Source organism: Trichoderma atroviride, chromosome 6 (assembly GCF_020647795.1).
Source record: "Trichoderma atroviride chromosome 6, complete sequence".
Lineage (NCBI taxonomy): Eukaryota > Fungi > Ascomycota > Sordariomycetes > Hypocreales > Hypocreaceae > Trichoderma > Trichoderma atroviride.
Genome location: NC_089405.1, coordinates 779337 through 805236, shown reverse-complemented (window position 1 = coordinate 805236; position 25900 = coordinate 779337). Strand labels below are relative to the sequence as shown.

At 52.0% G+C, this 25900-nt stretch overlaps 7 protein-coding genes across 8 annotated transcripts; 3 read left to right on the top strand and 4 right to left on the bottom strand.

Annotated features, from left to right (window-relative positions):
• Nucleotides 1-524: 524 nt before the first annotated feature.
• Nucleotides 525-1815, top strand: TrAtP1_010889 (uncharacterized protein; the record flags this gene model as incomplete). Its single annotated transcript, XM_066114887.1, has 2 exons — nt 525-572; nt 1150-1815. The coding sequence occupies 2 exons, from the start codon at nt 525-527 to the stop codon at nt 1813-1815; spliced, it is 714 nt and encodes a 237-aa protein (XP_065970984.1).
• TrAtP1_010888 (uncharacterized protein) lies at nt 1787-4408 on the bottom strand. Its single transcript, XM_014092325.2, has 6 exons — nt 3911-4408; nt 3521-3805; nt 2853-3465; nt 2683-2800; nt 2400-2621; nt 1787-2339 (listed from the first exon to the last, which is right to left on the bottom strand). The coding sequence occupies exons 1-6, from the start codon at nt 4191-4193 to the stop codon at nt 2205-2207; spliced, it is 1656 nt and encodes a 551-aa protein (XP_013947800.1). The 5' UTR covers nt 4194-4408; the 3' UTR covers nt 1787-2204.
• On the top strand, nt 4409-7866 carry TrAtP1_010887 (uncharacterized protein; the record flags this gene model as incomplete). 2 transcript variants are annotated; one of them, XM_014092324.2, is made up of 9 exons in its annotated part: nt 4409-5783; nt 5868-6023; nt 6089-6443; nt 6504-6631; nt 6689-6818; nt 6895-6991; nt 7049-7318; nt 7395-7479; nt 7545-7866. In XM_014092324.2, the coding sequence occupies exons 1-9, from the start codon at nt 5647-5649 to the stop codon at nt 7660-7662; spliced, it is 1476 nt and encodes a 491-aa protein (XP_013947799.2). In that variant the 5' UTR covers nt 4409-5646. The 2 variants fall into 2 exon arrangements, with proteins under 2 accessions (XP_013947799.2, XP_065970983.1); XM_066114886.1 differs by having other exon boundaries at nt 5868-6443; nt 7545-7662.
• Nucleotides 7810-11089, bottom strand: TrAtP1_010886 (uncharacterized protein; the record flags this gene model as incomplete). The annotated part of the gene is made up of 6 exons (XM_014092322.2): nt 7810-8682; nt 9310-9444; nt 9546-9688; nt 9751-10072; nt 10141-10667; nt 10726-11089. The coding sequence occupies 6 exons, from the start codon at nt 11087-11089 to the stop codon at nt 7810-7812; spliced, it is 2364 nt and encodes a 787-aa protein (XP_013947797.2).
• Nucleotides 11090-11905: 816 nt separating this feature from the next.
• Nucleotides 11906-13305, bottom strand: TrAtP1_010885 (uncharacterized protein). Its single transcript, XM_066114885.1, has 6 exons — nt 13225-13305; nt 12961-13142; nt 12648-12872; nt 12524-12581; nt 12297-12464; nt 11906-12224 (listed from the first exon to the last, which is right to left on the bottom strand). Exons 2-6 carry the CDS (start codon nt 13054-13056, stop codon nt 12013-12015), a joined length of 759 nt encoding a protein of 252 aa, XP_065970982.1. The 5' UTR covers nt 13057-13142; nt 13225-13305; the 3' UTR covers nt 11906-12012.
• A 1353-nt stretch (nt 13306-14658) lies between these two features.
• Nucleotides 14659-16569, bottom strand: TrAtP1_010884 (uncharacterized protein; the record flags this gene model as incomplete). Its single annotated transcript, XM_066114884.1, has 1 exon — nt 14659-16569. One exon carries the CDS (start codon nt 16567-16569, stop codon nt 14659-14661), a length of 1911 nt encoding a protein of 636 aa, XP_065970981.1.
• A 4407-nt stretch (nt 16570-20976) lies between these two features.
• Nucleotides 20977-21441, top strand: TrAtP1_010883 (uncharacterized protein; the record flags this gene model as incomplete). The annotated part of the gene is made up of 1 exon (XM_066114883.1): nt 20977-21441. One exon carries the CDS (start codon nt 20977-20979, stop codon nt 21439-21441), a length of 465 nt encoding a protein of 154 aa, XP_065970980.1.
• Nucleotides 21442-25900: the final 4459 nt, after the last annotated feature.

The following is a 25900-nucleotide window of genomic DNA, read 5'->3' as shown; positions in this document are numbered from 1 at the left end:
ATTCGTTTTTTCAATAGTCCCGCTCTTACTTGTACTGTTTGCTATCTAGTTCAAATGGTAGTATTTCTTTTTTGGATTTGCAAGGGTGAGGGCGGAGTCCGGTACTCAGATGTAGCCGGCATTCAGATGTGGACTCCGCCGTTCGGGTTATATGGCTTCGGAGACTTGTTTTTTACGATGGATGGGGGAACAGGGTGTGCTTGGAGAGGGGGTGTGGGTGATTGTATTGTGATGACGTTGATTGTCTTTTACTGTGACTTGAGTTGATTGTGCTTGTTTGTTGTATCTATCTGTTCAGATGATTCCTTTACAATGCACTGTTTAACACACTGGGTATATACTGTGTAGTATCATGTGCAGGGACGTCAATTAAGGTTGGATGCAACACGATATTGCCATTCCGTATGAGATTCTTGTTGATAATCATGCAGGAATATTAATATGCGTATATTGTACACTCTGTTTAAAAGAAACAATCAGCTTTCAACTTTTGATATGTTAGTTGATGTTGTTATCCCGGCGCCATGTATAGCCGAGGCCCGGCCGAACGGCAACCGGAACCAGAAATGTGGGTTTCGGAATAGTACCCCGTTTTCTCTCTTTTTGTGTTCGGTACGCCGGTATTATGTCATATCTAATTCAGCACTGAAGCTTAAAAGAGAAGAGAGCTCTTATATATATATATATATAAAGAAAGGGAAAAAAAAGGTGTCTTTGTGGAGTTATGACGGCGAAAGTGAAGCCGACTTTGCGCGCTGAGCCTCAACGACAGCCACTAAACCCAACATTGGCATCTCCTTCATCTACATCAAGCGATAGACGCAGACGGCGCAACATGTCGAAACTCTCGCCCGGACTGAAGGCGCTCATCAACGCGCCGTTTGCGAGGCCCGGGCCGTGCAGGGTCGCAAAGGGCGCTGCGGCGGCGGCGATGGGGGAGGTGTTTTGGGGGATTGCGCGGGAGGCGAGGGGGGAAGGGCGTTGGGGCGAGGGCGTGGCTGGCGATTTCGGTGAGTGTTTGATATCTGCTGTGTTTTATTAAGTGTTCTTTTTATCTCGGCTTCGTTTGATGAAATTTGTCACGAGTGTCATAGGATGGATGACAATATGAGGAAGAAATGAGACGATGAAGACTAATCGCAACTACAGGCCGCTGCTACATTCACGCTCAACTCGCCCGACGCGCTCTCCATCCTCCACGGCATCGCCACCGCCGAGCGCGGAGGCTCTCCAACAGCCGAGGTGCGCACCGCGGAATTCATCCGCGAGGTTGGCCTCAAGTGCATCTCCTTCAACGGCATCCCGCGCACAATCAACTGCCTCAATGCGTTTCACGCGTCTCTTCCCGAGCGCGTCACTGCGGCGTTGGGCAGGGAGCCGTCGCGGACACTGACGGCGGAGAATATCGAGGGCGTCAAGGCGAGGGGCAGAGGGTTGTGGGATTCTATTTATGCGCCGTTTGAGGACAAGCTGGTTGACAAGCTGGGTGTGTCGCATCCTGATTTGCCCGTGGTGATTTTGAATTGCCATTACGGGCCGCTGCTGTCCGACCCGGCAGGGGGGAAGACGAAGCGAGGCCTGGGGAGGGTCATGACGAGTCTGGTGGCGGTGGCGAGCTTGAGGGCGCAGACGGGCGTTGGGCCGCAGGTGCTGTCTCATGTGTTTGGGCTGAGGAAGGCGGTTGACGATGGCACGTTTCGGGATGATATGGACGTTGAGGGGGTTGCGGGAAAGGAGGAGAGTGAGAGTGAGGAGGGCGTGAGGTGGTTGGCGGGGGATGAGGGGGGGAGAGTGGATGTTGAAGGCGGTGGATAGGATTGTGGATGGATTGGGGGGGGAGCAATTTTGGAGCGAAGCTGTGATGATTGATGATGTTTTATGAGATGTAGATTATGATGTATACACATAGATGGGTTGTACAACTATAACAAGACAAGATTATATGTATATGGAAATGCAGCCTCATGCGCCATCTCCAATTATGCCAAATGCTAAATAATGCCTTTCTGCAAGGCATCCGACGCTAAAAATGTATAATATACAGGTAAAACTAATTATATCAATCCAAAATGCTCTCTGATCTTATTTCTTGATCATAACCTTGATAAACTCCATTTAATTGCTAATGTTTCCCTTGTGGGTATCTTCATTCCTCCTCTTTCTCAAGACAAAAAAAAAGGAATTATCCAATGTCTATTCTTCCCTTATGCCATGGTGATGATATCATCCGCCACCGTAAACGCCGCATCGGTCTTGCTCCTGACTTCTTCGACAGTAACGCCCGGAGCCAGCTCAGTGAGCTTCAGGGTGCCCTGCACGCGGTCTACCTGGAAGACACACTATTGAGAAGCAAGAAGTTAGTTGTCGACCTTTTTAAATGCACAAGGGGGTTTAAATACCAAGTCTGTGATGATGGTGCTCACGCATCGAGCCCCCGTCAGCGGCAAGCTGCACTTTTGCACAATCTTGGACGAGCCGTCCTTGGCCACGTGCTCGGTCGCGACAATGACTTTTGTGTTTTCCGGGTTGGCGACCAGGTCCATGGCGCCGCCCATGCCCTTGAAGAGCTTGCCGGGGATCATGAAGTTGGCGAGATCGCCTCCTGCGCTGACTTGAAGGGCCTGACAAGGAACATGTTAGCTTCGAACAAGTTGGAGATTCCGTATAAAGTGAAATGCTTACACCTAGGATCGAAACGTCGACGTGACCGCCGCGGATCATGCCAAAGGACTCTGACGAGTCAAAGGTCGAGGCGCCGGGCACAAAGGTGACGGTCTGCTTGCCGGCGTTGACAAGATCGCTGTTTACCCAGAGTCAGCTTCACATCGTCCAAGTCAATTATAAAGACTTACGCATCAACCTCCTCCAGCGTGGGATGCGGGCCCATGCCCAGCAGGCCGTTCTCGCTCTGCAGCCACACGGTCCTCTCCTTGGGCACAAAGCACGCCGCCATGGTCGGGATACCCACGCCCAGGTTGACGTAGAAGCCCTCCTTGAGCTCGTCCGACGCCCGCTTTGCGATGCGCTGCTTGCGCTTCAGCCCGGCATTGCCCTTTGCGTCCTGGGCAGCAACGCCGGGCTCGGCCTCGGGATCGCGCAGCACGAGGCTCTCAACCTCCTTCTCCACCGTCGCCTTGACGACTCTGTCGACAAAGATGCCCGGCAGGTGCACGTCGTCCGGGTCGATCTCGCCGACGGGCACAATGTTCTCGGCCTCGACAATCGTCAGCCGCGCGGCCTTTGCCATGAGCGGGCCAAAGGCGCGCGTCGTGCGGCGGAAGACGCAGTTGCCGGTGGTGTCGGCCTTCCAGGCGCGGATGATGGCCACGTCGCCGGGGAGGGCCGTTTCCATCAGGTATCGCTTGCCGTTGAAGTCGCGCACCTCGCGCTTGTTGCCGCCTTGGAGGGGGGCGCCGCCGGACGGGTTGATGCGGACGGGGATCTCGCCGTCTTGGAGGAGCGTGTCTGGCGGTGTTGTCAGCTGAATGTTTCCGTATAGATGGTCCCAAGAATCACTTACATGCTCCTGTGGGCGTGTAAAACGCGGGGATGCCCGCTCCGGCTGCTCTCAGGCGCTCTGCCAGCGTACCCTGCGGGCACAGCTCAACCGCCAGCTCGCCATCGAGGTATCCCTTTTCGAGCACCTTGTTGCCACCCGTGTATGAGAGAATCAAGTTGTTAATCTGGCCAGACTCGGTGAGATGGGAGAGGCCACCGCGGCCTTCGAGGCCGGCATTGTTGGAGACGGCAGTGAGCGAGTGAAGCGATTCGCGGCCTCGACGGTGGATGGCTTGAATAAGGGTTTCTGGAAAATGATTAGCTTCAATGATTCCCCTCTTTTAATAAAATAGTCTTGTCCCCCTCTTGTCGCAAGTTGACAGTGAAACCACGAAACATGTATAAATCGTACCTGCAATACCACACAAGCCGAATCCGGAACTCAGAATCGTAGATCCGCTCTGGATGTCTGCCACGGCGGCATCGGCACTTTCAATGACTTTGGACTTTGGTCGCGTTTGCTGCGCCTGCGAGAGGCGAATCGTCGTCGTCGAGAGGAATCGTATTCTTGCCGGGCTGGCTCTGGCGGTTTGGCGAAACTGGTGAGCGGCAGCGGAGTTGAGAAAGGAAGACCTGGTAGAGGCTGCTCTGGGGAGAGCCAGTTTCGGATGGATTGGTCGAAGTAGCGTTGCCATTTTTGTACTGTGTTTGACTAGAAAAAAATAGATGGTGTGGGATAAAAAGAAAAAAGGTTAAATTTAGAGATGTAGAGAGCTTTGAGGTATACGGTATCTCAATCAAATACGCATTCGAAGTGAAGAAAAGAGGACAAAGAGAGTGTTTTTTTCTTTGAGAGCAAAAAGTAAACAAAGAAACGAGTCAATCCAACTTCTTATAAAAAATAAAAGAGTGTCCGATTCTTTTATATCAAACTCTCGGCATTGCCCAAGCTTCAAAGTCCCAAAACGGCACCTGTTCGGGAATCTGCCCTAGTCGGTTGGCCGGCCGGCCGGAAGTTTTAGTGTGGAGCGGGTATACCGATGACCCGGGGCGAAGAAAAAAAGAATTGGGCGTTTGTCCTTGTTCCTATTGGCCGAGGGCAGGATAAAGTGGTGCAGGGGGGGCGTTGACACGTTATTTGGAAAAGACGGAGATATATCGGGGCGCCACGCGGTGCTGTTTTGGATTCCGATGAGCTCATGGGCATTGTTTGTGCGGTTGTTTGCTGCCTATGCCGTGCTTGCTGCCGTGCTGTGCTCTATTGTGGGCATCAAGGTTGATCAACCGAAACGTCATAACGTGCTAGAATCTTGCCAAGTCCATGGGAAAGCAAAACTGCCGCCTTTGCATTCCGGAGTAGCAAAAGCCATGTACCCCATATCTACAAGAATCCCGCACTTTACTGACTCACGTACAGCCAACGGGCCGCGGCATACAGGAACGAGAATCTTAATTTCGGCTACCCTGGAGTATAACGAGGAGACCCCGCAAAATGGCATCTACCTTTTACAACGGCCTAGTTCCCGCTGTGAGATGACATAAGCTTGTCTTCATAGCCTGAAGTCGTCCAAAAATACATGTAGATGATGAGAGCGTATTAGAGCGTATATGTATTATGGCGGATACAGGCATTTTACGGTGGATATAAGCACCATTTACGCAAAGGCATATATACTTTGTCATCACCACAAGTGTATACCAATCAACCCCAACATTCCATTTCCAGATCTACACTCAGCATTACCCCATACTGCACCCCATCCCCAACGAGTCACGTTCAAGACATGGACGAACCTCCCTTTTCTACCTCTGCATACAGACAACAAGGGTCGATGCGGGGTGCTCGGTTGCGGAGAGACAGAACCGCCGCCCTGCTCTCCAGCCTCGAGAATCCTCTGCCTGCTTAATCTGTGCCTCCCCGATTAGACCCTGGTAAAGAAAGAAATGGGGACAAACCGAAAAAAGGTAGATGCGGAGAAAAAAAGAGACCAGTCAGTATTCAGCAGAGTTACCAATCCAATCCGGGGGGAAAAGTGCCCGAAAGCTCCTCTGCCGCGTTGTCACCCTCATGGTGTCTGGTGTACCCTTTACATTACAACCGTTTGGGCGGTGAGATGAGCATCTTTGTTATTGTTCTCCGTGACCAACATGTCGCGTCTTGAAGAGACGAAATTCGAGGATGAGAAGCAGCAGCAGCTGGAGCTGGAGCATGGGGTCGGCTCCGAGGAGGAGCGCCAGCATGCAGCGGCGTTGGCGAGGAGGATTCTGTTCAAGATAGACACCAGGTATGATTGAGACTTCAATGAAATGGTTCACCATCATGGACTGTTTTGTCATCAATTGATGCTAACCAAGTCTACAAACGACAGAGTCATGCCCATTCTGGCGCTTCTGCTTCTCTGCTCGTTCCTGGACAGGACCAACGTCGGCAACGCAAAGATCCTCGGCCTCGAGTCCGACGTGGGCATCACGGACAATCAGTACTCGCAAGGCCTCGCCGTCTTTTACGCCACCTACATTGCCTGGTTTGTCTTAATCACAGCCATTCACTCTAACAACAACATCAGTAGTATCACTAACACGATCCCAGCGAACTCCCCAGCAACCTCGTCCTCAAGAAATTCTCCCCCCGCATCTGGCTGCCCACCCTCGCCGTCGCCTGGGGCATCACCACAATGTGCCTCGGCTTCATCCGCTCCTTTGGCAGCTTCGCCGCCGTGCGCGCCCTGCTGGGCATCGCCGAGGGCGGCCTGTTTCCAGGCATCGTGCTGTACCTGTCCAGCATGTACACGCGCGGCGAGCTGGCCCTGCGCATCGGCATCTTTTACACGGCGGCGTCGCTGTCGGGGGCGTTTGGGGGGCTGTTGGCGAGGGGATTGTCGGCGATTGGGCCGCGGGGAGGGCTGGAGGGGTGGAGATGGATTTTTATTGTTGAAGGGCTGTTGGTGAGTTTTTCTTTCTAAAAGTATGGGATGATGATGGACTAAATTTACATGACTTAAAAGACTGTTGTTTCTGGCCTCATAGCCTTTATTTGGCTGCCAAACGGCGTTGCGAGCGCAAAGTTTCTCACAACTGAAGAGCGAGATTTCGCTTCCCAGAGGTTGGCAAACGACAACGGCGGCCGCTTCAAGTGCGTCCCCTATATGTTCACCAATATTACAGAGACTCAGGCTGACTTGCTTCATAGCCCAGCACTCGAGGCAGAAGAAGCCTTCAAGTGGTCCGAGGTCCGCCGCGGCCTGTTCAACGTCCAGGTCTGGCTTACCTCGACGGCCTACTTTGCCATGCTCTCGGGCGTGTACTCGTTTGGTCTTTTTGTAAGCTTCACATACATTCTTTTTTTACTCTTCCTTCATGGAGTATTAGTTTAAATGGCTGCTAACATGGCAAAAGCTGCCTACAATTGTCAATTCTCTTCAGATCACGACCAATGCCAACAAAGTCCAGCTCTGGACTGTCATTCCGTATGCCGTGGCAACGCCCACTACCGGTACGTTTCTCCATCAAATCTCACAACCTCTAGAAATGCTGACAAGTCACCATCAAGTCGCCGTCGCCCTCATCTCGGACCGCATCAAGCTCCGAGGCCTCCCCATGCTCGTCATGCTCCCCGTCTCCATCGCCGGCTATGCCACAATCGCCCATGTCCAGTCAGCCAGTGTCCGCTTCGGCATGACGTGCCTCATGGCCATGGGCATGTACAGCTCCGTGCCGTGCGTGCTGGTGTGGAACGCGAATAACTCGGCGGGACATTACAAGAGGGCGACGACGTCGGCGTTGCAGCTGGCCGTGGCGAATTGCGGAGGCTTCGTCGCGAGTAGGCCTTCCTTCTCCCTTACACTGATATACCCTCATTGATGTTTTGAGTTGCTAATGGACGAATGTCTTTACAGCATTTGCATACCCGAATAAAGAGGGGCCCGTCTATCTCAAGGGACACTCCATCATCCTGGGATTGCTCTGTTATGCGTGGCTTGCGTAAGTTTTGATCGCACTGTCCTTTTCATCTTGCTTGTCCTTGAAGCTGACTGCGAGCAAAATAGCGTATTGGTCAACGTGCTCTGGCTATCCAAGGTTAACAGAGACAAAAAGGCCGGGAAATACGACCAGTATGCCGGCTGTGGTGATGATCGTGACCCCGAGTTCAAAATGATTTTATAAACATGCTCTCTTCTTTGATGTTTACACGACCATGTAGTATCATAGCTAGCGGACGAATTTGGTTAATGTTTATGAGTTGATATACACTTATATGCTCCTTGCAGCTGATTTAAACTCTCAAGGCCATACATCCATCAGTCCGGCCCATCATCCCAGCAGCACCTTGACCACTTTTTCAACCTCATCCGTATTTCCAAAAATGATTCCCCCCCTCTCATCACATCCCTCCACCCCCTTCTCCAACACATCCCTCCCATCTTCGTCCACCGCCTTTCCCCCAGCACACTCCACCACCAACCCCACAGGAAACAGCTCATACAACTTCCTCAGCTTCGCCTTGCTCGTCTGCGTCACAGGCGAAATGTACACGCCGTGACCTTTGGTAAGAATGTGGCCCAGATCCGGCACAAGCCCCCCGCTGTACCGAAGCGTGTACTTTTCCTTGATGAAAGACGCAATGAGCGAGGCGTATGCAGGCGACTCTGCAGCGGCGCGGAGATTGGCCGGCGCAAAGTACCGCGTCTTGTAAGGCGGCGAGGAGAGCTTCACGTCTGGCCGGACGAGCTCGATGCTGGAGCCGCTGTCGTCCAGCCCCAGCTCAAAGCACAGGCCGGCATCTTGCGGATTCTCGCGCACAGCCACAATGGCCGTCGTTCGCGGCCCGTAGACGCCCAGGACGGAGCAGATTTGGTCCTTGCTGGGGGTCTTGCCGAGTGCGGTGTCGCCTTTCCAGATGCCGAGGATTGTGCCCACGGACCAGTTTGCGCCGATGATGGAGCTGCCGTCGAGAGGATCAAACGCCACTGAGAATCTCTCATCCGAAGTAACGTCTGCTGTCTGGTGAACTTGCTTCTCTTCCGGGTCTTCCTCGCTGCTTGCAGCCACTACAAGCGGACACTTTGCCAGCGCGGCGCGGACCGCATTCTCGGCTGCGACGTCGACGTTGAGCTGGTCGTCTCCGAAGGGATTCGCCGATCCGGCAAGCGCCACGTGGTGCGAGGTGCGCAGCGAGGCGCCGATCTGAGAGATTGCGGCGAGGAGGTGAGGGAGGAGAGACGTGCTGAGTGCGTGGAGCGTTGGCGATGGCGATTGAGAGAGCTGGGGGGGGCAGCCATGGGGGGAGAGGAAGAGGCGGTGAAGACATGGTGTTTGTGGAGTAACCTTTTTTTTGTCGTTGTTTCGTTTGAGAGGTGACGTTTTGGAGATGCGGGTTTTTGGTGTTTTGGTGGAGATGGTGGCAGGTCTAGCGGTTCAGAGTGGTTTGACTTTTAAGCTTCTTTGCACTTTGATCGCTAGACTACGTCATTTCAATAGGCTGGGTTGATATAGATGAAACTAAGTGGTATCAATTTAATATTCAGTTCTTAAATGAGAAATAGTATCTTATCATCATAATGCTGCTTGGTTTCCTTCACACAGGCCCAAATTCAAGATTCTTAGCAAAGTGAAGTTACCATAATTGACGACGTATAAAGCACCGAAAACTATCATAACACCGTACTAATCCAACTACAATCTACACAACATGGCATCTCATGGCAAAAAGGGCCTTATATGTCGCACATCCATACTCGCAGTCAGTTCCGGGATCCTGTCTTAATGCGTCTTTCGCAAGTTGGCCGGGTTCGCGATAAACGCAGCAGCCACTCCAACAGCAGCCACCAGCGTAGTCGCCAAGAAAGCAAGCCTCAGTCCGTCATAGTATACCAGCCGAGCACGGAGCTGGATATCAGGCGGCAGGGTTTGCAAGGCGTCGACCGAGTGGCGAATCTCATCAATGATCTAAACAAGAAAGAAGAATGCTGCGTCAGTTGTCATTTTCACCTCACCACTTCAAGAAGAAAAAGTAGGAAAAAACATTGACGTAAAGAAAAGGGTCGTACTCTCCATTTATCTGGTACCTCGCTCAAGACCTGTGGTAAGCGGACGCTGAGCGTGTTTTGGACAATGGCCGACGTGACGGATACGCCCCAGACGGTTCCGAGGGATCGAACGAGATAGGTGGTTGAAGCAGACACGGCGTGGTCTGTGAATGAATGTCAGTAAAAAGACTGCTCTCTAATTCAACAGAATATGTGACAAACATACCTGAATGAGCATGGGATGCAATCGATATAAACAGAATAGCCGGATACACCATCCCCGTGCCCAGGTGAGACGGAAATATGTACCAGACATACTTCCACGCCGCATCCGAAAAGGCCCACGACGAGACCATGGCCTGGCCCACCGTCATGAGAATAAGTCCCGTCCGCATCAGCGGAATCAGCTTGCCCCAGCGAGACATGACCGTGCCCGAGATGAGGCCTCCTAAGGGCATGGCCAGCGAAGGCAGAGACAGCCGAATGCCCGCCTTGGTAGCCGAATCGTTGAGGATGGCCTGGAAGAAGAGCGGAAGCATGAAGAGATACTGGGTGCAGCATGTTAGTTACATCAAACTGTTTTTTGTTTCTTGGTACGAGGAATGGAAAAACTCACGCCATACATGGACATGCCCGCGCAAAGATTGGCCACCTGCGTTGCAATCGGCATCGTCCCCTGAAGCATCCTCAGCGGAATAATCGGCATGGCGGCCGTACTCCCCTCGACACGAACAAACACCGCAAACAGCAACACACTCATTGCCAGCGCCCCAATGACCCACGGACTGCTCCACGGCAGCTCATTCCCGCCGAGGCTCAAGCCCAGCAGCTGCGTCGACACAGCAGTGACCAGCAGCAAGGCGCCCGAAAAGTCGACTCTCTTCCACAGCGCGGCGAACCCGCCCTGTTCGCCCGTAACAGCAATGCCCTGGTGCTGGTTCCCGAGCACAAAGTACCCGGCAACCAAGGCAAAGATGGAAAAGGGCACCTGCAGCAGGAAGCACCAGCGCCAGCCGATGAGGTCGGCAACGGTGCCGCCAAAGGAGGCGCCGCAGATGGCGCCGAAGCCGACGACGCCGTTTTGCATGGCCTGGTACATGCCGCGCCTGCGAAAGGGGATCATGTCCGAGTTGATGATGGTGGCTAAAGCATCAAGTCAGTATCATGGTATATATATGAGAGAAATGGGGTCAAAACACACCCATCGTCATCAGTCCCGCTCCTCCAACGCCAGTAACGGCCCTCATGCAATTCAGCGCAAACACAGTCCTCGCCACGCCGCACCCAAGACACCCCACGGCAAACACAACCGTCGACACAAAGAAGCACACGCGGCGGCCAAAAATGTCCGACACGCGGCCGTAGAGCGGCTGGAACGCCGTCGCGGTGACGAGGTACGACGTGGTCAGCCACGAGGCGCTGTTGGCGGCGTCGAACTCGGAGCTGATGACGGCGTAGGTGGCCGCGGTGATTGTGCCGTCGAAGCCGTAGAGGAAGACGTTTGTCATGATGGCGAGCTGGATGGGCGTGAAGCCGGGCGGGGGGGGACCAGGCATCCGGGGCATCGTCTGGCGTGGTGAGCAGCGGCGAGTCTTCGCGAGATGTTGGGCGGGATTGGCGCTCGATGTCGATGGAGGAGGGTTGTGGTGTTGAGGCCATGGTGATGTGAATCTACTACTTGCTGCTAACAAGTTTGCGAGTTGTGGGAACTGAATGAGAATTGATAGCTTCTTTTAACCAGCAAGACAACTAGATCTGAACAAATTCAATCCAACAATTGCGCAAAATCCACGTCTATAAGTCTGCTCAAAAGCCTTGTTTACTTGATTCCCCCAAATCACGCGCCAGGGATCTTCCCTGCAACCCACTCACACACTCCAAAAGCGGGAATTGCACCATCGCCTTGTGCGTCTTTCGTGATGAGCCAAAGACGGGAAAAAATGCTACTAACTTGTCGCTTCGATGCAGGGGGTTTTGCTTGTATTAACGATAATTATTACAATCGTAAACAAATCATTGGCTAGAAGCATGAGATAAAAAAATACAAATTAGATTAGGATACAACTAACACGCATCCTCTTTGGTGGTTGTGGAGAGACCGGCGAGTGAGTAAGAGTCAAGAGCCGATGGGCCGCTGGCTCGGGTTGTCGTCTTCCGTGCTGATTCAAAGATGGACACTATCTTGCCGCTGAGCACGCAATTAGCATGTCGATCTGGATGAAAAATTAGTCACTTTGAATTCGCTCATATAGCCCAAGTTTTGTACAGCGAGTTTGTGAGCAAAGGGAATACACGTAAATCTCATATGACTGGACTTTTAGACGAGGTTGAACAATCACCATTACTCACCCAGTAACGTATCTCATAAACCTCAACATGTTACACAGCTTGCAGCAAAAAAAAAAAAAAATGTATAAAACAGTTGATTTCATTTCTCATATCAGTGGTGCATTTCCATCGCCACTAATGGCATTTCTCAAAGTCACACTCATTTCTTTGCATCCTCCTGCATGCCCTTCTGGATCCACGCCCTCGACGCCTCCGCCATCTTATCCATCTCCTCAGACGTCAGCTTGGCCGTCTCAAACGCCGTGTGCTTGTCCGGCACGTTGCGGCCCTTTTCAAAGCCGGGCCGCTGGAGGAGCGTGTGCAGCCACTTGTCGACGTGCGGGAATTCGTCCAGCGAGACACCAGCGTAGGCTGAAGAAAGCATATCGTTAGCAAAACAATGATGATGATAAAAAAAAAAAATACACTACAAGTTAATCTTACCGTGAGAGGCTACCCATCCCCAGGCCGCAACATCAGCAACAGTAAGGCGGTCGCCGACGAGGAAGCCCGACGACGACTTCGCGAGCTGCGCCTCCATGACGCCGTAGAGGCGGCGAGTCTCGTTGACGTAGCGGTTGATGCCGTACTGGATCTTTTCAGGCGCATATCCTACCAAGCATTGTTCAGTAACTCATACCAAGACGAAGAAGAAGAAGACAAGAGCGTACTGTTGAAGTGGTTCGCCTGGCCCTGCATGGGACCCAAGCCGCCCATCTGCCAGTGAAGCTAAAAACCCACAGATAAAATCAGTCATTCGAGTTGTTGTCTCCAAGAAGAAGAAGAAGCACCCACCCAGCTATTCACCTCCCACGTCTCCTTCGCCTCCCTCGGATACGAAACCTTGTGCTCCTTGTCATAGCGCTCCACGAGATACTGCAAAATGGCGCCGCTCTCAAACACGCGGATGTCGGAGCCGTCCGTCCACTTGTCCGTGATGGCGGGGATGCGGCCGTTGGGGTTGATGGCGAGGAACCACGGCTCCTTCTGCTCATTGGTGCTCATTTTAATCGGATGGACCTACCATTTTAAAAGAAAAAAAGTTGTTAGTTGCCAACTAATACGCGTATATTAATCTGTTGATGGATAGATATTCTTTGAGACTCACCTTGTACTCCAGGCCCAGCTCCTCCAGCAAGATGGACACCTTGATGCCATTCGGCGTGCCAGCCGTGTAGAGCGTGATGTCGGTCGGGATGCCCATTTTGGAAAAAGAAAAAGACTATTGATTTGTTTTATTTGATAAGTATGAGTTGCGATTGCTTACTACCGCACCCCCATCTATATATACTATTTATTTTCCATCAAATAGTAATGCGTCAATATGATACGCACAAATGTTACGCTTGCTTAGAAATCCTGAACTACGTACCTATTGCAAATGCAAACTTTCCCCACCTTTTGGCAAAGCGGAGGGATTATTACTAGGTATAGCAAATGGGCACAAACAAGCCGCCCGCATTTTTGAGGAGCTGTTGGTACAAGTATGCCGCGGAGAAGTTGGGAAAAAATAAAAGGAAAAAATAGAGAGAATGAAGAAGGAACAAGACTGAAGTGCTCTTCAAGAAACCATGCTGACGATTTTCGAACGTCTTCGAGGTCAATTCCATCTTCTGTAAGCTGGCGGTGCATAAAGCATTTTGCCCATGAGTAAAATAACATCTCGCTCGCAATGGAGATGGGGCAGGAAGCCATTTGGAATCAATTGGACTCACTTCACAAGTTCTATCAAATATTTCAGCTTACTAAACCTCATTTTCATCGTCACGCCAGTCACAAAAAAGGAAAGAAAAGGGAAATAGTTTTTGGCTTCCATTCTTGTATCCATATTCATATTCAAGTCCTGCCTTATAGTCGCAGAGAGCTAGCTATATATTTGTCTTTATCTCATAGGGTAAGTTTCAAATGCGAAAGAGAGGGAAAGTAGAAAAGAGGAAAATAAAAGGAAAATAAAAGCAAATCCTTGATCAGGTAAAAATGGCGTAAAGCAACATCCGTCCAAAGAAAAAAGAAAAGGTTCATCAAAGTCGTCTCGCGTTCCGGCGCGCGCTGTCATATCACGGCTTCTATCCAATAAATAAACAAGTAAATGCTTGGTAGTTTCCATCTTTCAGCCGTGGTTCTGTTCAATCTCTTGTCGTCCAACAAATTCATGCCCATGTTCTAAAGAAGAAGAAGAAAAAGAGCGAATGGTATCCTTGGGCTTGTTATAACTGATGTAGTTCCTCCAGAAAAACATAAACGCCAGGTGGCACATTTCAAAGGACTGGGCCCCTGTATCATGTGCGCATGCAAAAAAACAAACAAACCCCACTCCTCAAGCCCGGATACAATCAATGAGGGCTTCACTTTCAGTATCCTCGAATAAGAAATCTCAAAATCGTGGGAGATTGAAGGAGAGAGGGATCAAAATTGCCACCGTCCAATATACACGCTCAGAAACAATAAGAAAAAGGTTGGGGTAAAGCCATCATCCTGTATCGTGGACGCAACACCAGTGCAGTCCGATTTGTGGTTTAAATCGTAAAATAGGTCATCTCGTCTCGTCGTGCAGGTAAAAACCAAGACTGAATTGGAAAAGAAATAAAACAAAACAAGTGTCGAGATCTCAAGGAAAGGGAGATGTAGAAAAAGACAGAATATGCAAACACTTCTGTTAATGAGACTCAAAGGAGTACCAAAGCTCCCGCAGAGGATCTTTATTTTCAACGAAATATCGCTGAGTCAAGGCCAAGGCCAGGTCATAGATAGGGAGACACAGTAAAACGAATATGAAATGGAATATAATAATGGAAGCCAGACGCCGTCAAGCGTGCGCCGGGTATCCCTCGCGCCCCTTGGGGATTTGATAGGTGGTGTAATGCGCGTCCTCGTACGAGTAGTTCTTGTTGATCTTGGGCTTTGAAAATTGACCAGACCCGGCCGAGGTTGAGTAGCCGCTTTCACGGGTTGGCATGGAAGGTCGGCTGTCGCTGTGACCAGCAGGGTAATAGGCATATCGATCCTGCTCTGGCTCTGCGGCGCGACGGCTATACGATGGCTGCCGGCCACTCTCGTATCCGGCGTATCGAGAGGTTTCTGCATAGCTTTGATCCATGGATTGTTCTCTCCTGCCGGTACGGTTCCTGCGATCCCTGGCCTGGTGATATTCATCCGAATCATCTTCTTCATTGATTTGCTGCGCGGTATAGCGCGAGCGATTGCGTCCGCGGCCTTCGAATCCTTCACCGTAATTGTAAGTTTTGGAGCGAGTGATGGGCACAGCTCGCGCATAGCTGCTTGGATCAGCCGGCATGGTTTTTGTCCTCGACAAATGAGGTGGCGAGCCAGACATTGTCGCATGCTGTGCATGGCGTGGGGAGCCCATGGGGACAGAGTCAGCGACAGGTTCTCGCGATGACTTCCTGTTGTACTTGGCGCCATGGTTGCTTTCCGTCGAGCCGCGGCGGGGTCGCGCGGCGGCCGCCGCCGATGAACGACGAGCATCATCTTCCTCGGGGACAGGGAAGACGGACGCTTGGTTGGGGGCAGGTGGGGGAGTTGGGACAGCGGGAGGCTGGCTCATGTGGTGGCTGTAAGTCGCAGACCTCTTCAGAGCACCAGGATTGGGGATTGTCTCCTTTTCCTTTTGGCGAGTGAACTGAATGTAAGAGTGAGCATCTGCCAACTTGGCGTGGGTGTCCTCCCAGGAAGACGATTGCTCCGGAGCGGGTGGCGCGGCTCGCAGAGTCTCATACTTGCTTGTAGCGAAGTCGGGATAAGACTGGACAAGGGGAGGAGACACTATTGGAATGGCGTCGCGGGGAGAGGCGCGATCTCGATCTCGCTGCTTGTCATCGTACTTTTTGCTCGACTTCTTCTTGTCGGATTTGGGCATGAGGGAAATGGTATCGTCGCTGTAGTCATCGTAGGCAGTTGCCAACTTTGCGTGTTTCTTCTTGTCGTCCTTCTTCTCCTTGGTCTTCTTCTCTCGGCGAGCGTCTTTGGCATCCCTCTCAGCGCGGCGAGCAGCCTCCTCCTTTTCGGCCTTTTTTCTGCGCTCGCGCTCTTTGCTCTCCTTGTCGCGCTCACGTTCGCGCTCCCGTTCTCGCTCCCGTTCTCGCTCACGATCACGGTCACGATCTCTCTCTCGTTCCCTCTCTCGTTCTCTATCACGTTCCCTTTCTCGTTCTCTATCTCTTTCCCGTTCTCTATCTCTTTCCCGCTTTGGGCGGCTGTCCACGTAGGTGGTGTCCCCTCTCCTTGTGCGCGAAGAGCTATACACACGATGGCTGTAGCCCAGATCGTCTTCATAGGATCGCGAGTGCGGGTATGATTTTGAGGCTGAGGGGGGGACGCCGGGGGACGCCTTGTAGGATGAGGCGCGATGCGGGTCGGCAGTTCGAACTTCAAAAGTGCTGAATCTGGTCTTGGAGGCCGATCTGGAGGCTGATCGCGGCGGGGTCGAGACGGCAGTCTTGCGCAGCTGCTCTCTCAATTCGGCCAATCTGACCTGGTCGTCGTACTTTTTGCGCTCCTCCTCATCGGTCAGCAGCTCATAGGCCTGCTGGACCTTTTGGAACTCTTCCTGCTTCTGTGCCTTGAGCGTCGGGTCCTGCACCTTGTCGGGATGGCACTTCAAGACAAGCTTGCGATACGCAGTGCGAATGTCCTTTTCCTGAGCATCCTTGGCAACACCGAGAACCTTGTAGTGATCCGGGAGGGACGAGGAGCTCATGGTGGGTGGTGCTGAAGGGGGGAATGATTGGAGTGCCTTGCGGCAGTTGTGAGGCTGTGTCAAAAAAAAGTCTACCTATAGAGGCGTCCTGAGGGCAGCTTGCATCGAGTCCACAGCGACGGTGATTGAGAGGCTGCGACAAATTCTTGAAGGGACTCTCTTAGACCAAGAGCGCGCAGACAAGGGGAAAAGGGGGCGCTGCGGTCAGAGATGGCCTGAGGATGAGGGGGGCAATTTATGAGTAAGGTGGTAGTAGCAGGAGGTAGTAGGCAGTAGTAAAAGCTGCAGTACTATCAAGTACGAGTTTGTAGGGGAGGCGAATAACAAGAGCCCAGCTGCCTGCAATGGAATGCCAGCCGCCGCTGATTTGGCTGAAAAAGGAATGACAGCCTTCCGAGCACGAAGCAGAACAGTCAGATGCAAAGGGAAGGGAAATCAGAAATCAGACAACCGGCGACAGGGCAGAGGCAGAGGCGAAAAAGAAAAAAAGACGGGCTGGACTGATGCAACGAAGCACACGCAAGGCTTGCGGGAGAATCAAGATGGAGGCTCGCCGTCCCCTTTTGGCTGTTTGGGGGGAGAGGGATCGCTGGTACCTTGGGCCTTGTACCTGAGGTCAGTGAGGTCACGGGCCCGGACGGCGGCTGCACGAGGTGATTCGGCAGAAACGGGCCAGGGCTAGAGGGTGCTAGGAGGCGCTGGGCGCTATGGCTGGCAACAGGGACAAGGCACAGGACAGGCACTAATAGCGGAGCGCAGCAGAGGAGGGGCGCGAGTCAAGCGGCCTAGGCGGGATCCGTCGCTGCTAACGGCGTAGCGCAGCGAGCACTCAAGTACTGCTGGGTAGTATCTCCTCCAAGTACCTCGTAGAGGGTGGTGGGGGAGCGAGTCGAGTCGAGTCGAGTCGATGGGTTGAGTCGAGCGGGTGGGCTGCGGATGGTGAGATTTGGGTCGAGCGCTTTCCAGGTAGGTAGGTAGGTAGGACCAGCGCCTTTTCTTTAGCTCAGGTTCTGGTTCTGCTCCGGGCTGGGCTGGTGGCGGGCGGGAGGCGTGGCGGGTTAAAAGGCTCTCTGGGACGAGGAAACGTGGCTGAGGGTTGACGTTGACGACGCCGACTACCTAGGTAAGTCGGTAGGTAGGTAGGTATCCGTATTGACTGCGGGATTGGCGACAGCAGCGACGAGGTCGGTATTAGCTGTCGGTATTCAGCTCTCGGCGCCCGTCTTCGCCCGTCTTCGTCCACGCGCCTTTTTCGCTCTCGCAGCTTGGCCGGCGTCCTCGGTTCGGAGAAGGCGACAGAAGAATATGGAGGCGGTGGGATTGGTCAGGGTCCGGCGCTGGACCTGGAGCGAATCGGAAGGGGGACAGTGAATGCGTCAGCCAGACAGACTGGGAGGACAACGCTGGAGCGCGTGACAAACCCAAAGCAGGGCAGTGGCAGCGCAGAGCACACGGATGAGCAATGCCTGAGTAAATAAGAGTGAGTGCTGAAGTGAGCGAATGCTGCTTGTCGATAAACCAGCCTCGCTCTCCTTGCGTTTATAATTGATAATCTCAAAGCAGCAGCCAGCGAACGGGTGCACGTATGTAATCAGACAAAGATTAGGTGATGACTCCAGGGCTTTCTGTTATGCAGCTCACACGGGTACACAGCAAGTGAGTCGAATCATACATGTACCCAGGAGAGCGCTCTATGTACCTGTAAGCAGCTCTCGCCGTCACAAGCTGCTCTCAAACCAGGGGGGAGCAACTGGGTGAGAGAAAAAAGACGCGAGGGGTACCGGGTCGCAGGTGCGCAGGTATCGGCTGACGTCTGGTACCGTCCGAGTAGCAGCGGCAGGATGGATGTTTCGCTTTAATAGGAGATGAGATGAGCAAGAAGCCGATGACGATGACGATGACGATGACGGGCAATTGAGCAATCAATGACTTGTCCCTTTGCTCTCCCTCGATATAACAAGAAGCAAACAGCCCAGGTGAGTCAATTGCTGAGCAGCAAGAGGGCGGGCAGGGCTGGTGGAATTAATTGGGTATTCCTCAGCGATTCCAGCGTGGCTGGTGCAAGGCAGATGCTGCGTCGCTGTACTGCAGCGTGGCGAGCCTGTTTCGCGGGTTCAGGCCAGGCGCTTATAGGAGCCGCGTGTTAACTGCGGAGATGGAGCTCAAGCGCCGCAGCGGTCGATCAATTGCTGCCAAGGCAGCAGAATAGGCGGGAAATAGCGTAATTGTACATGCAAAAACGGACGGGATTCGCTGTCTCAGGCAGTCGATCTCTGGGGATTGTCCCAGTGATGAGAGCCACAGGCGGTGTAGCTCGAGACCGCAACGAGGGAGCTAGCGATGGCTTGTAGGCGCAAAAAGCTATAGCAATGGATGCGTATTGTACAATGGTGAGTCGTATCCAGAACGTAGAAGAGAGGGTGCGGTCAATGGTGAAATGGTACTTTGCAGTATAGGTAGAGCCAGGGACCTGTGACCAGCTGCTTGCTATTGGGCGTAGTGACGACTTCTCGTCCCTGTCGGCGGAGCTTGGATCCCGGAAAGACCCCCACACGCAGGCGTCGGCAGCAGGAAAAGACCACTGTAGAAAGAAAGCAATTGATTAGGAATAGCGAGAGGGAGCCAAAGAACAAACATGGAAGACGCAAATGGAGCAAAGTCAGATTATGGAGATGCAGTCAAGGATGAGATGCAACGGCAAGCTGCACGAGATGCGAGATGCGAGGTGCTGCTGCTATCTTCCAGAAAGAGAACAAGGTGTGATATGATTCAATGTCATGTAACTGCCGCCCGCTTCCTGCGTGCAGGCCGCAAACAAGTTGGTTGGGCAGCCTGCGCTCTCCTGAGCCCGGCCTGGAGGGTTATTATACGTTTTACAGACAGAATGGCGCATCAGAGATACGCAAGCACGGTTCCGGATGTGGAGAGGAATCATGGGCAATCACGATCTGGGAGCTCCACGGCCTCGTGGTGGTTGCTCCCGCATCAAGGCAAGAGCTTCAGCGACAGCGACAGCACAGCGGCTGGCAATGGCTTCAAAGCTCAAGGCACAAAGTCCGCATCCATGTGCATGTAGCCCCAGGTACTCGAGCGTCTTGTCTCGATATCGCATCCACTGGGCGCGGCACATAAGCCATCAGCCCAGGCGAGCATCAGCAGCTCCTGCGAGCCTGTCACCCCCAGTCACGAGAAAGGCTCGACTCCATCGCTCGCTGCCTCCCTTTGCTCTGGCTCAACGTCATTCGCTGGCCAGCAATCGCATCCCATGAGCGTCTCTCTCCGATTGCCCCGGTCCTCCTCGACCTGCATCTGCCCTCGCCAATGACACGGCAGCTCGACGCCCTCGCAAAGGCTCCGGGTTCAAATCCTTTGCCTCTCTGGGATAGGCGGCTTTCGCCAAACAGCAGCTTATATACTTGTACATATGCGAGGCACAGTCTCCAAGATGCATCCGCGCTGCCGGCCGCGATAGACCGGGGTCCTACAGGCACAAGCACGCCAAAGGAGCGAGCGAGCTGTGACCGACTGCGGGGAGGCCATCCAAGGGACCATGGAGGGGCATGGCGAGTAAAGCAAGACAGACTGAAGAAAGGCGAAACGCAAACAATGGACTCCTCCCGTCGCCTAGAGCGACCATCTACAGATTTCAATAGACTGACCCGCATCGCATCGTTTCGCTCTTTGCATCCCCGCTTTGAAGGAGACGGCGCATGGGCCATTGCTTGCACATACGAGACGGCAGAGCAATGTCTGTATGTTGGACCCAGGGAGAGCAGAAAAGCTGCAGGATTACCGATATACGGAGCAAAGGCCACCGTACGCACACGGAGCTCATACCTGATCCTTACATGCTCGTAAGCTCCTTGCTTCAGAGGCATGTGAGGAGGCATGTACTCCATAAGGGACCTGTATGTGCGACGCAGCAGAGCAATGTTGCCCGCATCACGAGCCTCCACGGGGTATACCGGTATCTCGAGCTCAAGCACAGGTGGTCCGGTACCTCTACTTGCATTCTGATGTTCTGCCCCGCCATAGCAGCCGCCAAAAGGTATTGATACCTGTGCCGTCCCAGGGGTCTCCAGCCATATATGCGCATCGCATCGCATCGCATACATATCGCCGACGGAGGCTTGGTTGCACTCTCTGGCCTACGACTTGCATGTGGCCGCGGGATGCCATTCGCCGCGCCCAGAAGCCAACAAGCGTTGCTGCATGACACCATCTGGGGCTTTCTTTTTCTCTTTTGCACTATCAAATCCATGGCCTGTCACAAAGACAGACGCGGCTCGCCCCTCTCTCGTAGCCAATACATATGGGCCTCCCATGGGCCTGCCACACCCATTCGAACTCGATTCACCTCGTCATTCGACGTGAAAAGTGCCAGCGTGGAGCATTTGGCCGACAAGAATGGAGACGGTACGCCTGTGGTTGGCAGAAAAGGGGGAATCTGCGCAGGCAACGTGCCTCCAACCACCGCTAGATCCAGGAACAGGTTGTCGTGTCGTTGCCTCAGGCGGGCCAGCGAGGCTATGGCAGCAAAAAGAGACCTGCCCAAGCAAAGACATGAGGGCCTTGGGCGGCTTCCGCACCTCTTGCCGCGTGATTGGACAGGGCCCCGGAGCCTGTCAGAAGCCCCTCCTCCAATCCAGCTCTGGGCTTCCAAGACATTCCATTCGACAAAACGTCCGCCGACCCAACCAGGTGACGACGTGCGGCCCCAGTGAAACCCGCGTGGTGGACGAGCAGCCAAGCCACGCTCTCCTGACTGGACAGCTCAGCTTGGACCTGACACGAGTCGAGCCACGAGCTAAAAGAGAACGAACGAGACTACAGTATGAGGAGAGGAAGAATTCCGTCACTCCTCCACAATAAGCTTCCCGTCCAGTCTACCGCTAGCCTGCTAGTACAGTGTAGAGCGGCCAAGCATTGAGCTGAGCTGTAAGTCTGCGGGGAGCGATAGGAGGGGCTCTTGCTGCCACTACCCGTACAACGACAAGCAGTACCTATATACTGTAGCTATAAGCAAGATGATACTTGCGACTCCTGTATCGCCGCTACTGAGGCCAGTGTGCGTAGCAAACACAAACTACGAGGCGCAGAAGGATGAACGACGGAGCCCATCAGGATCTAAAGATGGGCCGTTGGCGGAGAGCTTGTAAGCAGAAGCGGGCAACGCCAGCGGACGTGAAAGACAATAGAGCTGAACGTGACCTCGAGCAAGCGCTGGGGTGATGAGAACTTGACTATACATGAGCTTGTCAGAACCGTGCTGGAGGCTTTTTGTTGTGAACAAAGAGCAAACGGCAGCGGGTAACGGTACGGTACGAGCGGGGCGTTTCCACATGGTGGCTTGAAGTGGCTTTGAAGGGCAGCAGCTTGTACATGTTTGATATCCTTACTGACAAGCATAAAGGCTATTCAAGATGCGCAAAAAATACAATCTACTCGAGACCCCATAAGAATCCTAGACTGCAAAATGGAATTTCCCCAGCAAACAGATGCATAACAGCGCCAAAGAAAGAAAAAAACATCGAGGGTCCAGAGATGCCCCATCTCGCAGAACAATGACGATAGATTACAATGCTAGTAGCGTTCTATACATGTAAGCGGATGATCCGCTGGCGGCCGTCTCTTAGCCCGTCGCTCGCACTAACATGAATCCATGACTGAAGCTAGAGCACGGCGGTACTTGTGATGAGGGCTTTTGTTGTGCTACGCCCCATGTAGCTTTTTTTACGCTGTACGCTCTCAGTGCCCTGTAAACTTTTTAAACGTTGCTGCTATCGCGGCAAAAGAGAGATAGCTGGGACCGCGGGGTTTTTCTCCAAGCTCATGTGAGGATAAGATTTTTTTTTCTCTTGTCTTCTTCAATGCGAGATGTTTGAGTGCCTAACTTGATTAATGCCTCTGTTGATAAGACTAGTGCTGGAATTGCTAGAGATTGGTTTTTGCTGCGTATCTGAGGCACGGAGACTAGAGGCAATCGATTGTCAGTGGCGATCTTTGAGCTTGCTTGTGCCGGGGTAGCTTGGGGAGCTCTGGGTGTCCATGTCCGCTAGCCGCCGTAGCTATCAGCTCCCGGCCAAGCTGTCTGGTGGCTTTGGTACCAAAATAGAGGAGGGGAAGGAAGCTGTCAGTTGATCCCCCACCAGACAGAAAATCAAGCTGTAAACCATTAAAGATACGTCCCTCTCGTATTCACTGAAGATGGTTGGCGTCACAATCATCATACATTCTCTACTACAGCATGGAATTAATATATTTTTGGACTCCGTAGAGCATGCAACATTGGATAAAAAAATCAGGGTAAGCTACCAGCTAGCTCTATGAGCCATTAAACTTGGGATGCCATCGCAGCCCGATACGGCACCCGCCATCTGACTGGCTTTTTGGACTAATGAGAAAGCGTAAATGTCCTGTGACTGGCCACGTGGAGAAGAAGGGGCTGGCTTTTGCCACTGTGGATGAAAATTATAGGAAAAGAATTAAGAAAAAAGAGGAGCTGTTTGTATCTTTTCTTCCGGCGTGGCTTAGATGTAGCACGACTTATACATGGACGGGAAGAGGTCCCATCTGGTGACTTTTTTTGTTTGTTTTTCAAAAGCCGAAGCGCATGTCTTTTTTTTTGTTTGCCGGGCGCTTGCTGCTGCCGTGTCATTGGCGCATAATGGAGACGTTTTGATGGTCTGGTGCTACGGTACAGGAAAACGGGAGAGAAGCGTGATATACGGACATGTCAAATCGTCTGATCACTGAGCTAGTGTGGAATGGACGGGCATGGGCATTGTATGATTGTATGATGTTACGCCAAACGGAAGAATCATTTCTCTCTTTTTTTTTTTTTTTTGCCGTTAGCAGAAAAGGCTCCGTTGCAGAGCTGGGATATTTTGTTGATCGCATCACACGCCCATCTTTTTGTATCGTGCCGTGGCTGCAAGCATCAATTATGTGAGAGAGAGAGTGTGTGTGCTCCGGCACTTTTACTGCATCATCTTGAACTTGGGCGGCGATTTGCATCCCATCCAGGGGAAGGGGGGGGACATCTAATTGTAGTCACGTTTCCAAGATCCGAAGCAAATCATTCAATCGCCCCAGCTAGGTACAAAAAAAAACCGATGACGGTCACCATTTTTGTGCTCGTGATAGGGCGGGCTGTGGCTCAGCGCCTTCTACTTTGTGCTTCTTTTTCTTCTTTTCTTGATTTCTTCTCTCCGATTGTTCCGCAGATCCGGGTCTTGCTGGAGGGGAAAAGTCCACTACGGCACGACACCACTAATTTGTTTTTCCTCTCCACCATCTTCTTGGGTACTTTTTACCGTACAAGCTAAGCTGTACGCATGTTACGCGCAGCGTTGGACCGTGTATACAAATAAGCTTCTCTTTTCCGCGGCTTCGCGCAGCGCGATGAGATAAGATGCGATGCGATGTGATTGCCATCGGCATATAGGCGCGCCAAACGCGGGCGCCCGTTGCCGTAGAACCTCGGCCCTTGCAGGGTGGTATTTCGTACCTACCTCTACATGCCCATCATCAACATCCATTCCTTCTCCTAGCCTCTTAAACGGTCGGGCATTGCCTAATGGGACTGGTGATATGATTTTTGGCCTATCATATTCGCCGAAATGAGAAAAATACTTGCCTCAAGAGAGAAGGAAAGCTATCAAACCCTCATCCCACCAACCTACATGTACCCAGCTTCAGCCAATAGAAATAGACGCAGCAAGCAAAAGAAGAGAGATTCCGCGAATGGAGAGCCATGGCGGTGAGCACAAAAACATGACATGACCACGAGATTTGCCCAAAAGGAAAAAAAAAAAAACTTGGCGGGCATCTCCACACACACTTACACTAGTAACTGCTACCAGCATCACGCTTTTTTACTGTACACGCACCTTTTTTTGCTTTTTTGCTGCGCGAACGCGGGACACGCTTATAGGTTCTTTTTTTCTCTCTCTTTTTTATATGGGCGTCGAAACGTGACACATTTTTTTTTTCTTTTTAGCGTGCATTGACACGTTCAAGCGAGCTATTTTGCCTTTTATACTAGAAAGACGGATGGTAATTCGCTGGAATAATGGATACGCGTTTGCGGAGAAGTTGCTCGATTCTTAATGCTTACCCTATATCATCGAGAAAGGTTGGAAAAAAACAGCTGCAAATAGCAATCGAAGTAAAAGGCATCTCTCAGATCCAGAGACCAGCCTCAACATTTCAATAAAAACAAGGCGCAGCACTAAAAAAAAAAAAAAAAAGAGTACAACACGAAATCCTTCCAAAAAAAGAGGCGCCGCCACAGCGCAACCGCGTCTCTTCCAATCAGACACGTTAACATCATCCCCAGCCTCCAATATCACATCGCGCCTTACTTTTTTTTCTTCCTTTTCACGTCTGCCTTGTAGCCTAGCTTTTTCGTTCCCAACAGGGAAAGCAAAGCAACCATGTCCGCAATCCTTCTAATAGTATCTGCCTTTTTCCCTTCTTCCCCTTGCTGTGTATGCCTACTACTAATGCATGCGACGTACGGAGTGCATAGGTATTGTTCCGATGATCGGAATACTTCATGTAGAGTGAGGGGGGAACTGTCTGAAACAAGGAGACGCTTCTTAATTGACGGAACTTGTACTGTATTATCTTACCCCAGGAAATTGTAAATCTCAATCCCAATTGGCTACATTAAACCCACGGTATGTACAACAACTGCCGGCCATCTTTTCCACAACCCCTTGCAATCATCGAACACGTACTTTCCCACCCTCTCAGCTTCAACAACCTTTCCAAAGCCATGTCTCTCTCTTGTTGTCTCCCAGCCTAGAGTATATAGTCTAGTCTCATGCAATGCGTGTGACAAGGCATCGTCACAACCGCTCTCGACAGGTACCTTGACGCAGGGGGGGTCACGATAAACGAACTAAAAAAATGTTGGAGAAGGGGGGGGGACATATGCGTTGGCCCTGCGTCTTTTGGGGGCTACGGCCCTTTTTGAGTAAGGAAGAAGAATGCGTTGGCATCCTTATCGAATGCATACATATTAGCTTGGGAGGTCTAGCTGTAGTTTGGTGAGGCTTATACAAGGCATTGCTTTATCAGAAAATGGCATGTTTCTTCGCTGGCAAAAGATGAGGCTTCTTTCTAAGCACCTCGGTGTGCTGCCTTGGTATCATGGCTTGTATGGTCTTGTACCACCAAGTAGACCAAAGTCTTCTCATGGAAAGTATCTCGTGAACATTATTTCTTAGCGACTTAAAGCATATTATTATAGGCAAGGCAGCTACCCTACCCAGGTTAAACAATCGCTCATGTACGTACAATGCATAGTCTATATGCAAGCTAT